Genomic DNA, 14,686 nt, shown 5'->3' on the forward strand with positions numbered 1-14,686 from the left:
TATGTTAACAATTACATTAGGAATTGCCTCAAGTGTATCTACTACTCCGCGTCCGCCTCGGACCACCGTGTCACGTTACATAGTATTCCGAAAGTGCCCCTTCCGTTTGATACCGTTCATATCGACCACCTGGGCCCCCTTCCGTCCATACGCTCTAAGAAAAAGTATCTTCTAGTTGTCATTGACGCTTTTACTAAATTCGTGAAGCTGTACCCTGCCGCCACGACGAATTCACGCGAAGTGTGTCAGGCATTAGAATCCCAGTACTTCGCCAATTACAGTAGACCCCGCCGAATCATCAGCGATCGAGGTACCTGCTTTACTTCCTCTGAGTTTGAAGAATTTCTGAAGGCCAAAAATATAATTCATGTGCTGAATGCCACTGCCTCACCCCGGGCTAACGGCCAAGTCGAGCGGGTTAACCGTGTTTTGGGCCCCATGTTGGGGAAACTAACGGAACCCGTGGACCACGCAGATTGGGTCCAACAACTGCCGAACATAGAGTTTGCCCTGAATAACTCTGTCCACTCCACAACCAAATTTGCCGCTTCCGTACTTCTATTTGGTGTTGAACAGCGAGGTGTGGTAATAGATGAATTAACCGAACGATTGGGTGAGAGAACGGAGGAGGTCGATGCCTCAGAGGTAGACGTCCGGAGATTAGCCTTTCGTAACATTGTTAAATCCCAGGAATATAATTCGGAATATTATTCGAAGCATCACCCCCCGGCCGTTAGTTTTGAGGAAGGGGATTTCGTAGTTATTAAGAATGTAGACACTTCGGCAGGCACAAACAAAAAGCTTATCAGGCGATATCGTGGTCCGTATGTGGTTCATAAGAAACTTCCGAATGACCGATATGTGATCCGGGATGTAGAAGGTTCCCAAATCACCCAACTACCATATGACGGGGTCCTAGAAGCCTCCAAATTAAAGCTATGGGTTGCCCCTGATCAAGATTGCACTTCTGATAACCAAACAAAGGCGACACCAGCCCCGTAAGGTTCTTATTTACCCCCCCTCTAGCTGTTAACTATTGGAATCGAGGTCGATTCCTCGTCAGGACGGCCGAGTTGTAAGATTCCAATTATTTACAATGTCTGTTAAATGCTCATGCATATACCGAAACCAGTATTATAGTATCGATTGTTAGTAATAAGTATCGATTATTAGTAATAAGTATCGATTGTTAGTACTAAGTATCGAGGTTAGCGATAAGTTCTCGATAGGCACGAGACGGCGTCGCTCTCTTTTCTTCCGGCCTCGAAACGAACAAGACGTCTGCGGACAAACCAAAATCAAATCCAAAAAATACTAATTAATCTTTATCGTTTTTGTTAAATAAATAGGTTGTAACACCTGTTTGGTTTTATCGATAGATCCTTACCGATAGCATAGCATGGTGAGGATTAAAGGATGAAGAAAGAAAGCACAATTGAAAGATAAACGAAAATGGCAAGCCTCAAGTTTACTGTTGCTCCTGCTGAAATTTCTTTTAGTTTTAAAAAGAATTCACGAGTCCAAAATTCAGGAGGGAATTGTGGAATTCCAGGAGTATTCCCATAAATTCGACAAAAACGCGAAAGTAAGGATTCTGGAGAATTTCAATTCGCTTGAGGAGTTTATGAACCAGGCCTTTTTCGTAAGCATAGATGAGCTGTTTTTGCCCCCAATGGTAGGTTTAAGATACTAAAAAAACTTTAGAAAAATACATAAACATTAAAATTACAGAGTCGAATTAATCCCGGAAAGGGTACTGAGGAAGCCGGCACCTCATCCAAAAAATTAAGGACCGGCGATGTTGTGAAAATGCTCACGATGATGGCTGTGGCGCTCGATGGATCCAAGAGGAGCATACTTTACTCGAACCTCTTCACAACGAAGGACCAGTATATGAGCGCAGAAACTATAATAGAATTAATAAATAAATTAATAAAGTTTGTTACTACAGCACACATATCCACTAATTTGGTTTGCTTTGTTATTAATGGCAATCCAATTAATGTGAAAGTGCGAAATCATTTCCTAGATCGTAAGGGAAAAGTCCCATTTGTTTGGGATTACAATCATTTTAATGAAGTAATGCTCAAACATGACGGGCACATGGATGACACATTGTGTCACATCTACTTTAGGCCGCTGGACATCGAAAACCTCGCACCAATCGAGGTTTGCGATTTCGGTGTTCCAGCGGACCTAAAGCATTTTTATCGACAGGAGAAGGAGTCGCTAACATCTGTTGTCCAAAGGATTCATAATTCAAATAAAAAGTTTGGATCCTTGGGCAACAGTAGGTGCATGTTTCTATGCAACATTTCAAATAACAAATTAAAAGGGTTTGGGAAATTAGTTTTAAGCGCTTTTAGGGAGTATTTCAGTTTAGAAAAAATTAGAAATGTAAGCGATTATAATTTAGTATTAGATGGGGTGTTAGAACTAGTATTTATTTTAGCATTTAAGTCGAATTGTTTTTGTAAGAAAAAATAAACATAATGAAAATTGAACATTTGTGCAATTTTGAAACGAGCGAAGGGGCAAATAAATTCAATTTGAAACTTGCGGCATAACTTTCAATTGTGAAACAAAATTAACTAATTGAACTATTGTGAAACAAAATAATTTTTCCTTATTTTCTTCTCTATTTTAGACGGAAAGTTTGCTAAATGTGTTTGGAAGCACATCCATTGCGGAAAGCGCCATGAATGAAATTAGAGAGAGGAGGGGCAAGTCAATTTTTTAAATTTGTTCCCAATTTTTTGAATAATTTTTCATTTATATATTCCGCAGAACTCGATCGCAGAAGACCAGGCAAATAAGACGGCTCTGGTTCAAGCAAAATAGCGCCAGCAGCAGAAATAGTGTCTCCAGCGGCAAGGCCAAGCTGCTCCCAAGCGGCATGGTTGGAAGTCGTAGACGTCGAACGTTTTCGTAATCCTCAGTATAAATAAAACTTATTTTTGAATGCCAAATATGCCTTGATAAGAACTCAGGGCCCAGGGTTCTTTTAATGGTCAGTCATTTCGTTCCGACTCGAATGAATGGATACATTTTCGTTTTCAGATGACAATAGTAATGTAGCTCTGGCTGCTACTGTCCGTCTCACGTGTCTATTAGTTTGTACGCCATCAAAATTTCCGTACATTTCGATTAGATAATTCACAAAATGTTTGTTGATTGCAAATGAGCTCAACGAACACGCCATTTGTATTGGGGCACTCAAAATCGCTTATAGACGTCCGTTCGATGGTAAATCACAGTTACAAAAAAAAAAAAAGAAACAAAAAGTTCTTTCTGTATAAATCGACATACATATGTACATATATAAATAAACGGACGATTTTCTAGTTGCAAATGACTCATGTACTTATTAATATACTTGTCTCCCTTATCGGGAGAATAAACAAATGCATACGTACATATGTACATACATACATACGTGAACATAAGTACATGAGAGATATCTCTCAAGACAAACATACAAAAACATGAATAACAACAATTGTGAACTTTTTATGTTGGTCATATGTTATCTTAATTCTTGTTTATTTATATATATGTATTTAAGCCTTAGATGTTATAAACTAAAACTTAGCCCGAATTTCGAATTGAATTGAAACTTCTTTTAGATTTCATTACATTTACATCGATTTTTGTAAATGTTTGTAATAGAATATTTGCTGCTATACCGTATATATATTCTACTTAGCAACTGATATGCCAAATCTAATCGTTTATGGATTTCTTTTTTTTTAATTTGTTCTTTTTTCGTTCAGTTGTATTTCCATAATTGAGATAAGAAATAGTTCCTTAAAGGGGTAATACTTTTTTCTTTTGCATTTTATCGTTCATTAGCAGGCAATACTGTTTAGCATTTTGTTTTTGTTGTTTTAAATGTTACCCACATTATATAATAGTATTAAATAAACTGTTTTATGTACATCAAATTACTTGGGATTAGGCTTTACACATACACACATATACACACAGGGAAACAAGTACTTCTTGTTTTTTTGTTTGTTAATTTATCTGACCCCCCAAGTAATAAAGAATTTCTATTACTTTGCTGACTCACATTAAAGAATTTCCCGAGCAATTGTTATTAGACCATCAAGTAATGAGCCTGACTCATTGTTTGGCCCAAACGATGTGATAACAGAAGGATTAATAATCATAACGAATGACATGGACAAATAACAATTAAATGGGGGTAGACGAATATAATTAATCAATTTGAATCGCTTAAAGTTTTGCTTGATCATTTAAATTGGATTTATTCGATGGCATTTCAGTGTTTTTTTTTTCTGTTTTTCTCAAAGCTTATGTACAAAAATTCCAAAATAACAATAAAGTTAACTAAAAATTAGAACATTGCTTAGCAAAATAATAAATTAAGCATAAGTGTGGCCAAATAAAAGAACTGAAAACAACAAAATTGTATCAATCGCTTTGAGTGGTATATAATCTCAAATTCTATAAATTATAAAGGACTCGGCGTATTAAGCTTTAACTGGTCAATTAGTTTTAAGCCAAAAATCATTTTTCTGTACAAATGAAAACAAATCAAATGAATTTCCTTAGAAAGTCCTCTTTTATAATTGTTTTATCTAATTCAAACAAAGCTCAACGTATTTAACAACTTTACAAAGTATTTCTTTTAGACTACTTAATCATAAAATAGTTTAATATATATATGTTTATGTATTAATTGCATAAATGTACAATTAGGTGTTGTCGAGAATTACTTTAGTTTTCTTTCGAATAAGTTTTGTATTAAGATATGTGTTCAAACTATGTGTGTTTTCATTTTTCTATTGATTATTTACAAGCTACTTAAACTAAGTATTTAATTTTTATATCTTGCTGTCTGGCATGGGAGTGTGTGTTATACATGTTGGGTAGCCTAATGAAATTTACAAAACTTTTATAAGCCTAAAGTAATGTACATAGTTTTCTATATAGTGACTAAGGGTTTTAGCTAATAATACTAACACATTTTCCCCATATTTCTTATTTAGTTGCTCTCCAAGTTCTTTCAAGTCTGATGAGTTACAAGTACAAAAAACTAGAAGCAATTTAACTACAACTACAACTAGCTGCTGCTACGATACTAGTAAGCGATGCTTCGACGTAGTTGTCGTTAAGTCATTGGCCAAAATTTCCTCAGATAACGTGGGTGCTGGTTGCATTTGCGTCACCAATAGCGATGACAACGCCTGCGAGGGTGGAGTAGCAGGCTGTCCCATTTGTGGGTTCAGCTCATAAGCAATGCCGCCCCAATGTAGTTTAAAGGTGCGGGTACGCCAACGTATCGATGGATTCCATAGAGCACATAGAAATAGATAAGGACCAGTTAGCTCGCGAAAGAGCCAACCAATAACAAATTCAAATTTATGGAATGGCATCGAGCCATGCTGGACAATTGAAAGTAGCAGCCAATCTGATAGAAACCAGCACAGTACATGTACCAGATAGAATACCAATGGATCCCAACTGAACAATAGAGAGGCAGACCAGGCAGCCAGTGCGCCCAAAATCATGCATTCGGAAAGTGGTTCCAGTAATATGGTAGTAGGTACCATGGCCACTCTAAGCTTGGCCCAACGGATAAGACGTTGCTGAAAACTGCCAATGTCACAGAGTCCACTGTTTTGCAGTGCTGGCTGATTCGAGATGCGCATCTTCCATCCAAGATCTGTGATTCCTTTGGCAATGAAGAAATCTTCGGCCAAATAACACCCAAACGTTTTGAGGCCTCCCAGTTGATCTATCACAGATTTTCTCAATAGACAGGACATGCCCGTGTGGCAATTGATCCCAAGAACATCGGCACTTAGATAGATTCTACTCTGCACTGTGCCAAAGAACACTTTCTCAAAGGTGGCGGCAAAACCATCTCGGTCACAGGTAAATGGCATTTGATGAACCAGAGCATGTTTCTCCGACATATTTTGCACCATGTCCAGGAGCGTATCGTTCTTCATTTTGATCCCACTGTCGGAGATCATGAAAAATTCATATTTTGCTGCGATATAGGCAGGATGTATATTATTGATTTTAGGATTCACGCCCACATTCGAGCCGCCGACAAAAAGTTTGGCATCCATTCGTGGATATTTGTCGAGTAATCCTTCAACTAACTTAATAGCTGGATCCTCTTTATCCTCCACACAAAAGAGCAGCTCATATACTGGATAATCCATGGTAAAGAATGTCTCAAGATTATGCTGCAAATTGGGATCCACGCCCATTAGCGGTTTCAGTATGGATACACCCGGCAGTGGTGACGATTCTGTTGGAAGCTTGCATGATTTCTTATGCAGCTTAAATTTCCCATAGCAAATTGCTATCAGATGGACCATCCAAGTGCCAAACCAGAAAATCATAAAAATCCATGCGAAGCCATACAGTGGGGCGGGTAAATGTGACATTGTCTGTGTGCGTCTCTTTGAGTGTGTGTGTGTTTATGGCTTTGTATAGGGTGGGGGTGGTGTTTGGGTGGTTCGAGGCGTTGCTTCAAATGTGGTTTTAATCTCGCCGCAAATTCAATCGGCTTGCATTTGTCTGCGGTCTATCTAGATTCTTCTTTAATTTGTTTTGCAGTCTGCTGCTGCTGTTGATAATAATCCAAAACTAAAAATTGTCTCTTTGTTGTTTTTGTTGCTATTGTCGTTGAGTCAGAGACTTGTCTGCACATGCCGTCGTCTTCTCTGCTTGTTCTCGTTTGCTTGCTGATTAAATAGGCGTTGCTTTTCCGCGTTTCGTTTTCTTCGCACATATCAGTTCCTCGGATTAATTAACATTTTTCGAAATGTGGGCAAAGTAGGCGTAGGAGGAGCTACTGCTCGTTCGCGACGCGTTCGATTTCAATAAAAAAACTGCAATAAAAAAAAGTAAATTTTTGTATTCTTTATAAACCAAAACTAGTGATGGACCTGCAACTAGTGATGAACCTGCAACTAGTGATGCACATGACGGCGGCGAAAGCGAATTTCACAGTGGGCACTTCCTATGTAGTTCGATTTTACATTTGAAATATTTTTTAGCAGCAATTCATCGTGATTTTTATTAGTTATATACATATGTGTGATTTATGTACAATTAAGCTTAACTTATAAGTAATATAATGCAACTTATTTTAGAAAACTAATAAATGTATGTATATTGTCCTTCTCCTAAATGTGTCTAAATAATAATAGAAATATACTACGAAAAAGCAATGGTGATACAGATGATGATACAATGGTGCATGCCTTATTTGTTTGCAGCAAATTTGTTTGCGATTTATGTATATATACATAAAACCAGATTCAACAATTAAAAACTTTATTCAAATTTTCTGAAAAAGCCTACATAAATATATATACATTATATTTTGAATCTTTTTTCTCAAAAATTATGGTTTCCTAAAGGTATCCCCACATTTATGCATTTTTCTCGAAAACGTTACGAGGAATTTTAATGAAACTCTCCGAACTTATTCCAGAAAGTCATCCTAAAATTCTGGCATTCAATCTTCATTAAACCGTTACTGTATAGTCTAGTTTTTGCCAGATAAAGTCGGGGTAATTTTTTACACATTTTGTATTAAAAAATTCAATGTTGGTTCAAAAATATTAAATTTTCTCGAAAACTGTGTGATATTTGCAATCGGATTACTTATTTTCTTTGGAAATTATGCTCATTGGATTATCGTGCTAACATTAGGAACCACTGATGTCATTTCAGCTTTTGACTTTAATATACCATTTCACCCTATAAGTGCATGATATAAAAGCTTTTGTTCACTTTTTTCCCGGCGATTCAGCCGTTTTATTGAGTCGATTTAGCTGTTTTGGCCGAATTAAAAATGACATCACTGTTAGGAACGTTGTCGAATATAATCTAAATGCTCGTTGGGTTGCAAGTGCATTCGTGTCCAACTCAAACAACGCAAAAAGCTTAACACGCATTTGTTATCAAAAACATAAAAAGTAAGTACTATTGTTAGTATAGTAAATTATAAGGAATAACGATTTTTCTTTCTACAGTTGACGTTAACTTTAAACCAACATGGCTGATGAACAACCAAATCTTGTGGCGGGCCACCCACCTGCATGTAAGTGCAAGTCGACATGTTGGAATATTTGTTTTAGTGTGTGTGCGCGCGAGTTGTCAACAAATTTTAAGGTTCAAAATGCTTTGTTGGCAATTTTAAATGTGCTCAATTTAATTAAATAGTTCATAAATATCTTGCGGTACCTTATCACCTTATATTCACCTGCTTCACCCAGTTTTATAGAGGCTGATAAGTAAACAAAGCACACACCTATACATACATTTACACAAACACAGCAATGGCGATGCCGCTGTCAAAAAAAAAAAAAAAACTTGTAAAAGTAACGACTTAAGGTTACCCAGTACAACTTTAAGAAAATATGTACATATTGTACATATTGTGGAATCCCCAACTTGAATACCTTATGCCCGAATGCGCATCTGGGTACTCATCCGCTTAGATAAAATCTGACGTCATTATTTATATATTCTTACAGTAAAAGCCGGCGGCATGCGTATTGTGCAGCATAAAGCTTCCGGATCAGAACGTCCTGCCAAGGATGCTGAAGATTGCACTGGTCTAACAGTAAATATGGAATTCTTTGAAATAGCTACATACATATGTCAATTTCATTTTAATTTCTTTAAGCAACCCGTCAATGTTAATTCGGCATCAGTGAGCGGTGCTCCGGTAAAAGGTAACACAGATTTTACTCCTGCCTCCGCACAGGTGGCACATTCCCCGAAACCTCCCATGAATGTGCAACACAAACCACAGATAAACATTCAACAGCCACGCAAGTGAGCTCTTTCTGTGTGTGGAGTGGTGTGGTATGCGCACCGAAAATATCTGATCTTTTTGTTAAAATTCTCTAATGAAACACCTTAAACTGTATTGTAATAATTTTTTATATTCCTTTGTTCTATAAGTGAGATTAACTTTGAAGAATCCTTGTATTTTTGCTACTGCATTCCAAATGTTTACTTAAATGAAATAAATTTTACGCCATTTTGTAGATAACGTAGCATTCAAGAGCGTTTTGTAATATTCAAGAGTTTATTTGGTTTATTCAGCTTTCAAATGGGAAAATTGTGAGCTTTGTTTCAATATTTATCAGTAAATTATTTTGAGTTACACTGCATTTGCTGCTTTAACGATCCAGGGACGTAGAATAGCCACATCAATATAAACACCAGGATAATTGACCTGTCCACAACCATAGCCCCAAGAGACAAGACCCACAAGAAGCACAGGTGTTGTAGTTGTTAATGGACCACCAGAGTCGCCAGCGCATGCATCGCTAAGTTGCTGAAAGCTTGATGAAGCCGCGGCACAAATCATTTCCTCACCCACAAAATCCCAGCCATATCCGTACTTGGTTGAAGCACATTCTTCGCGTTCAATAATCTTTAGTTCAGCCGTTTGCAGGCTATCGGCATAACCGCTATATCCGGTATCCTCCTGCTGAGATCCCCAACCGGTGACGGATACATTGCTGCCCCCCACAGGACTTTCGCTGGCCAAATTGATTGCCTTGATATTTAGACTAAATGTCAGGGTTTCCGATAGTCGTACCACAGCAATGTCATAGTGCAAATACTTGGAATCGTATTTCTCATGGATCTTGTAGGCGGTTACTGGTATTAGGGTGCCTCCAGAATTGTGTTGATTGGCTCCCACGCGCACTTTTATCAGAGTCGTCGACTTGTCTTCGACACAATGAGCAGCTGTCAGGATAATCTCTGGACTGTAAATGACTCCACCACATTCATGCCGGGCACTGATCTGTATGGACACCTGCCAGGGTGAATTATGTATAGAAAGTTCATCTCCGCCCACAATGCGTTCGTTGAAGACTCCTCCTTGGACCTCCGCAAATCGCAGTGACAGTAAAAGTAACAAAGTGGATGAAACTGTTGAGAAAACCATGTTCGTGACTGGATAGGTGCCAACTAGCCGCAACTAGCTGGGACTTGGAATGTTGTTTTTCATTATCGATTCACTTCTAGGTTGTAAAAGTTAATCACCTTCTAATGGGGTGGGCTTATCAAAAAGCATTGGAAAGAAATTTGGAGTGGCTTGCTTGGAGTGTCTTCGTTTCATTCCATAATCCGCCTTCTAATCAATTGATGTTACAAAGTTATGAAGTACAGTGGTTTTTTCACTGAACTTAATGAGAAAAAATTTATAACTTTATTTAAAATTGAAGTATAGAGCGGAAAGGCAGAAGCGCAGATTGTGTTACGGCTTATTCAATATTTTGAAACCAATAAAAAAGGATAACTTAATTTCAAAATTTTGTAGCAATTTTTTTAAAGACGAACTCGATATTAAGCAACATTTTCAATAAAAGTCACTGTGCAACGATGTTGTTAGGTTGCCCAGGTAACCAGTAAAAAACCGAGTAAATCGACAAATAAATTCCCACAATAATCTCGTGAAAATATATATGATAATATGTCAGATCCCAATTGGAAAATAACTCCTGATGAGCTAGTTCGTCTACGTGAGATTTGCATGGACCGTATCCGGGCAGGTGAGCTCTACGAACTGCGCAATGAAGCCAAATTAAGGGCGGTCTACAACACTCAGAGCTATGATGAGTTCAAGTGAGTCGGAGTTACTGCTTCTTCTCCTTTTCAAATTAAAGATGTAGACAATCTTCAACAGGGACATTGTTGATGCAGCTCATCTCCGTCCAGTTAGTCGGAAGGACAAGGCTAATGCACAGACCAAAAGTCGCCTGTGGAACTCTGCTGCACGGGAATAAACGCTTAGGACTGTCTTAATAAAGCGAAATGTTCCATAATCTTCAAAAAATTGTTTTATTTTATTAAGTTCTTAGACAGAGCTGGCAGCGCTGATCACCCATGAGCGAAGGACAGCAACATCAGCGTAGACACCGGGGTAGCCGGAGTAGGCGCAGCCATAGCCCCAGGAAACAACACCAACGAGGACACCACCAGAGACCAACGGGCCACCAGAATCACCCTGGCAAGCATCCTTGCCGGAAGAGTAGGCGCAGATCATGGTGCTTCTGATTTGGCTGCCATATCCGTAGGTGGAGGAAGCGCAAGACGACTGGCTGACAATGTTCACATTCACGTACTGGAGTTGAGAGGGGAGGGAGCTGGATCCATAGGACAGGGTACCCCAACCGGAGACGGAAGCGGCGGCACCGTTAGCAGGAGCAGAGCTAGCCAGACCGATTGCCTTGATGGTGGAGCTCAGAGTCAAGGAGCTTGATAGACGGATGACGGCAATATCGTTGACCATGGTGTTGGCATTGTAGCCCTCGTGATTCTTGAAAGCGGCAACAGCGGAGACAACACCACCAGAGCTCCAGTAGGTGGAACCAGCACGGACTTGCAGAACAGATGTGGACACGGATTGCAAACAGTGAGCAGCAGTCACAATAATGTTGTTAGAGTAGAGAGAACCACCACAGGAATGAGAGCCACTGCGCTGCAGAGAGATTTGCCAAGGGAAGCTGCTAATGGTGGTAGCGGTACCTCCAACAATGCGACCATCCAATTGGGGCAGGAGACCCTCAGGGATAGCGGCACCAAAGGCACAAGCCACAACGGACAACAAAATCACAAACTTGAACATATTGTGTCTACAATGATTTTGCAATGATCTAGTGAAGCCTTTTTATACTAGTCGCGTATCTTCTTTAGTTCCTTATTATCAACTGCTCGAAAATAAGCTGGAAATTCCCACTGTACGATATGATAATAACAAACAATGCATGAAATTGTCAGGTCTAGCTTATTTCTTTCAGTGTGACTGATCGCACTTATTGGTCAATGATTAACAATTTTGGCTGCTTTAATTGAAATTCCCGCAAAAAAGATAGCCTCTACTTAACAATTAGGTTACTATTGTAGGATTAGCGTTAGCGTTTAATGAGATAAAGCTCAAGGATCTTACATATTTTACACAGATAAATCCCAATGGCTCTTAAATTCCTTTAAGGTTTATTTTATTTTCAATTTCCATTTGCCCTCTGTGGTCTAAACCCATCATTATATCGTCCATAAGGGCCAGGTATACATATATATCCTGATCAATTTGACGAGGCTTTAATATACAGGAATAATAGTAATTGATTGTCATAAAATAAAAATCAATAGTAATTGATTGTCATAAAATAAAATATTTCTTAATTTTATGCAGGCGTTTCAGTTTCGTCTAAGTTGATCAAGATACGAACTATGAGTCGAAAACAGCGACTTTTGTCAATAAACTTGTTATATTTCAAGTGATTGTCATAAAAATGAATATTATTCGCCACTCTGGCTAATTACAAAACCAATGGACAACTATATCATACACATTTATTCCATAGCTGATCAGCCTGAAAAAAAATGTTGGCTAGTGAAACTTTCTTATGCAAACTCCAGTAAATTAGGTAGTCTATTCAAATCGAAGGACTATACCATAGTTAGTCATACCAATATATGACAAAATTATTGCTAGTTAAACTTTATACATAGAAATAAGATTTTTTACTTTAATACCAGAGAACTCTTTCTCACAATAATTTGACCGGCTCTATGCTGAAACTTAAAAGGCTTTATTACCCTAAGAAAGACTTCAAATTAAAAGTACTTCAGATGGAAGTGTATAATGCATATACCTACCAAAAGTAGATATCGTTCGGTATAATAAAATGTAATTTAGTTTAATTTTCAAAATATTGTTTTATTGTGTCAAGTTCTTAAACAGAGCCGGCAGCGCTGATCACCCAGGAGCGGAGGGCAGCAACATCGGCGTACACACCGGGGTAGTTGGCATAAGCGCAGCCATAGCCCCAAGACACAACACCAACGAGAACACCACCAGAGACCAATGGGCCACCAGAATCACCCTGGCAGGCATCCTTGCCACTGGCAGCAGCGCAGATCATGGTGCTTCTGATTTCACTGCCATAACCGTAGGTGGAGGAAGCGCAAGACGACTGGCTGACAATGTTCACATTCACGTACTGGAGTTGAGAGGGGATGGAGCTGGATCCATAGGACTGGGTACCCCAACCGGAGACGGAAGCGGCGGCACCGTTAGCAGGAGCAGAGCTAGCCAGACCGATAGCCTTGATGGTGGAGCTCAGAGTCAAGGAGCTTGATAGACGGATGACGGCAATATCGTTGACCATGGTGTTGGCATTGTAGCCCTCGTGATTCTTAAAAGCGGCAACAGCGGAGACAACACCACCAGAGCTCCAGTAGGTGGAACCAGCACGGACTTGCAGAACAGATGTGGACACGGATTGCAAACAGTGAGCAGCAGTCACAATAATGTTGTTAGAGTAGACAGAACCACCGCAGGAGTGGGAACCACTGCGCTGCAGAGAGATTTGCCAAGGGAAGCTGCTGATGGTGGTAGCGGCACCTCCAACAATGCGACCATCCAACTGGGGCAGGAGACCCTCAGGGACGGCAGCGCCGAAAGCGCAAGCAACAACGGACAACAAGATCACAAACTTGAACATATTGTGTCTACAATGATTTTCCAAGTGTCAGGTGAAGCCTTTTTATACTATTCGCGTATCTTCTTCATATTTTAATCAAATAGTTTCGTATTATCACCAACTCGAGCGTAACTGCTTGGAAAAAGTTGGAAATTCCCAACGTACGATATGATAGTAAAATTCACGAAATTGTCGGGATCGTTTAATTTTTTCTTTCAGTGTGAATGACCCAACCGATTGTTCGATGATTGACAATTTCTATTGCTTTAATTATTAAATAATAAACGCTCCATTAACCTAACTAAAACTACCTCAATTTAGATGTATTTTAGGAACACGTATTTATACCAACCAACATATGACATCTAACTCTAGTTTGTGTCGGGATCATCATGCGGTTGAGGCTGACTCTCTCGATAGTCCTACTAATATGGTTGGCATATATTCTCCACACTGTAAGTCCGAAGATAACTCAGAGACGACTTTGATTTTTCACGGATGTGTATTCATATAGGGAGCTATTGTCTTCAAAATGACAAATGCTGTGTGTGAGTCGTATAATAAATCATGGGTTGTGGTTCACAATTGCCGCCTGCATGCTATTAATCGGAATAAGACCATCATGAATATGAATTTGACCTTCTTGTATCCCGTATCCAGTATTCAAGTGCGTTTACAATTGAAGAAGAGAGCAAATGGCTATAAACCTTTCCTCTATGACTACACTTTCGATGCCTGTGAATTTATGCGTAAACACAATCATCCTGTGGTAAATGTGATCTTGAATCTTATTAAGGATGTCTCCACAGTGAATCACACATGCCCGTATGAGGTGAAATGAAACTCAAAAGCACCTACTTGGTCAGAACTAATCTCTAGCCTTCTCTCCTCTGCCCTCATATAGGGTACACAACTTTTAAAGAATTTTTATCTTCGAACCGAAAAGATGCCCGTTATTTTACCCACTGGTGACTATTTGTTATCCCTAACTTGGATGTTTTACCGCCGAAAGCAATTTATAACCGATGTTTACTTCAATTATGTGGAAGATTGGTAAATTAGAACAATTATCTTATTTAATGAGGCATATGAAGTATTAAAAATAAAGTTACTATTTGAGGTGACCGGAGTAAAACATGACGAAATATCTCTTTGAGTGAGTTTGACATAAGTTTTGA

General features: G+C 38.9%; 7 protein-coding genes and 1 long non-coding RNA gene across 8 annotated transcripts; 4 read left to right on the forward strand and 4 right to left on the reverse strand.

Moving 5' to 3' along the window:
• Positions 1 to 2,583: 2,583 nt before the first annotated feature.
• Positions 2,584 to 2,969, forward strand: LOC137577773 (uncharacterized). The gene is made up of 2 exons (XR_011032480.1): positions 2,584 to 2,723; positions 2,788 to 2,969. It is a non-coding gene; the product is annotated as an uncharacterized lncRNA (long non-coding RNA).
• A 1,276-nt stretch (positions 2,970 to 4,245) lies between these two features.
• Positions 4,246 to 6,945, reverse strand: GlcT (ceramide glucosyltransferase). Its single transcript, XM_068290797.1, has one exon. It carries the CDS (start codon positions 6,426 to 6,428, stop codon positions 5,100 to 5,102), a length of 1,329 nt encoding a protein of 442 aa, XP_068146898.1. The 5' UTR covers positions 6,429 to 6,945; the 3' UTR covers positions 4,246 to 5,099.
• Positions 6,946 to 7,840: 895 nt separating this feature from the next.
• On the forward strand, positions 7,841 to 9,059 carry LOC137576210 (death-associated protein 1). The gene is made up of 4 exons (XM_068289177.1): positions 7,841 to 7,970; positions 8,028 to 8,095; positions 8,532 to 8,620; positions 8,684 to 9,059. Exons 2-4 carry the CDS (start codon positions 8,050 to 8,052, stop codon positions 8,837 to 8,839), a joined length of 291 nt encoding a protein of 96 aa, XP_068145278.1. The 5' UTR covers positions 7,841 to 7,970; positions 8,028 to 8,049; the 3' UTR covers positions 8,840 to 9,059.
• Positions 9,060 to 9,131: 72 nt separating this feature from the next.
• On the reverse strand, positions 9,132 to 9,998 carry iotaTry (iotaTrypsin). Its single transcript, XM_068289176.1, has one exon. It carries the CDS (start codon positions 9,962 to 9,964, stop codon positions 9,167 to 9,169), a length of 798 nt encoding a protein of 265 aa, XP_068145277.1. The 5' UTR covers positions 9,965 to 9,998; the 3' UTR covers positions 9,132 to 9,166.
• A 404-nt stretch (positions 9,999 to 10,402) lies between these two features.
• Positions 10,403 to 10,855, forward strand: LOC137575782 (coiled-coil domain-containing protein 103). Its single transcript, XM_068288472.1, has 2 exons — positions 10,403 to 10,644; positions 10,706 to 10,855. Exons 1-2 carry the CDS (start codon positions 10,493 to 10,495, stop codon positions 10,803 to 10,805), a joined length of 252 nt encoding a protein of 83 aa, XP_068144573.1. The 5' UTR covers positions 10,403 to 10,492; the 3' UTR covers positions 10,806 to 10,855.
• LOC137575781 (trypsin delta-like) lies at positions 10,843 to 11,670 on the reverse strand. Its single transcript, XM_068288471.1, has one exon. The coding sequence runs from the start codon at positions 11,645 to 11,647 to the stop codon at positions 10,877 to 10,879; it is 771 nt and encodes a 256-aa protein (XP_068144572.1). The 5' UTR covers positions 11,648 to 11,670; the 3' UTR covers positions 10,843 to 10,876.
• A 1,046-nt stretch (positions 11,671 to 12,716) lies between these two features.
• Positions 12,717 to 13,555, reverse strand: LOC137577040 (trypsin delta). Its single transcript, XM_068290403.1, has one exon. The coding sequence runs from the start codon at positions 13,527 to 13,529 to the stop codon at positions 12,759 to 12,761; it is 771 nt and encodes a 256-aa protein (XP_068146504.1). The 5' UTR covers positions 13,530 to 13,555; the 3' UTR covers positions 12,717 to 12,758.
• A 485-nt stretch (positions 13,556 to 14,040) lies between these two features.
• On the forward strand, positions 14,041 to 14,565 carry LOC137577821 (uncharacterized). Its single transcript, XM_068291375.1, has 2 exons — positions 14,041 to 14,340; positions 14,413 to 14,565. The coding sequence occupies exons 1-2, from the start codon at positions 14,041 to 14,043 to the stop codon at positions 14,563 to 14,565; spliced, it is 453 nt and encodes a 150-aa protein (XP_068147476.1).
• Positions 14,566 to 14,686: the final 121 nt, after the last annotated feature.

The sequence above is a fragment of the Drosophila tropicalis genome, unplaced genomic scaffold (genome assembly GCF_018151085.1).
Source record: "Drosophila tropicalis isolate 14030-0801.00 unplaced genomic scaffold, ASM1815108v1 contig_593, whole genome shotgun sequence".
Classification (NCBI taxonomy): Eukaryota; Metazoa; Arthropoda; class Insecta; order Diptera; family Drosophilidae; genus Drosophila; species Drosophila tropicalis.

Bases quoted from the DNA above. Each gene is read 5' to 3' on its own strand.
- GlcT (XM_068290797.1), bottom strand. From the start codon at position 6,428: ATGTCACATTTACCCGCCCCACTGTATGGCTTCGCATGGATTTTTATG.
- LOC137576210 (XM_068289177.1), top strand. From the start codon at position 8,050: ATGGCTGATGAACAACCAAATCTTGTGGCGGGCCACCCACCTGCAT. The intron at 8,096-8,531 runs GTAAGTGCAAGT...ATATTCTTACAG, and splicing joins GGCGGGCCACCCACCTGCAT to TAAAAGCCGGCGGCATGCGT. The intron at 8,621-8,683 runs GTAAATATGGAA...AATTTCTTTAAG, and splicing joins AAGATTGCACTGGTCTAACA to CAACCCGTCAATGTTAATTC.
- iotaTry (XM_068289176.1), bottom strand. From the start codon at position 9,964: ATGGTTTTCTCAACAGTTTCATCCACTTTGTTACTTTTACTGTCACTG.
- LOC137575782 (XM_068288472.1), top strand. From the start codon at position 10,493: ATGTCAGATCCCAATTGGAAAATAACTCCTGATGAGCTAGTTCGTCTA. The intron at 10,645-10,705 runs GTGAGTCGGAGT...AATCTTCAACAG, and splicing joins CAGAGCTATGATGAGTTCAA to GGACATTGTTGATGCAGCTC.
- LOC137575781 (XM_068288471.1), bottom strand. From the start codon at position 11,647: ATGTTCAAGTTTGTGATTTTGTTGTCCGTTGTGGCTTGTGCCTTTGGT.
- LOC137577040 (XM_068290403.1), bottom strand. From the start codon at position 13,529: ATGTTCAAGTTTGTGATCTTGTTGTCCGTTGTTGCTTGCGCTTTCGGC.
- LOC137577821 (XM_068291375.1), top strand. From the start codon at position 14,041: ATGACAAATGCTGTGTGTGAGTCGTATAATAAATCATGGGTTGTGGTT. The intron at 14,341-14,412 runs GTGAAATGAAAC...GCCCTCATATAG, and splicing joins ATCACACATGCCCGTATGAG to GGTACACAACTTTTAAAGAA.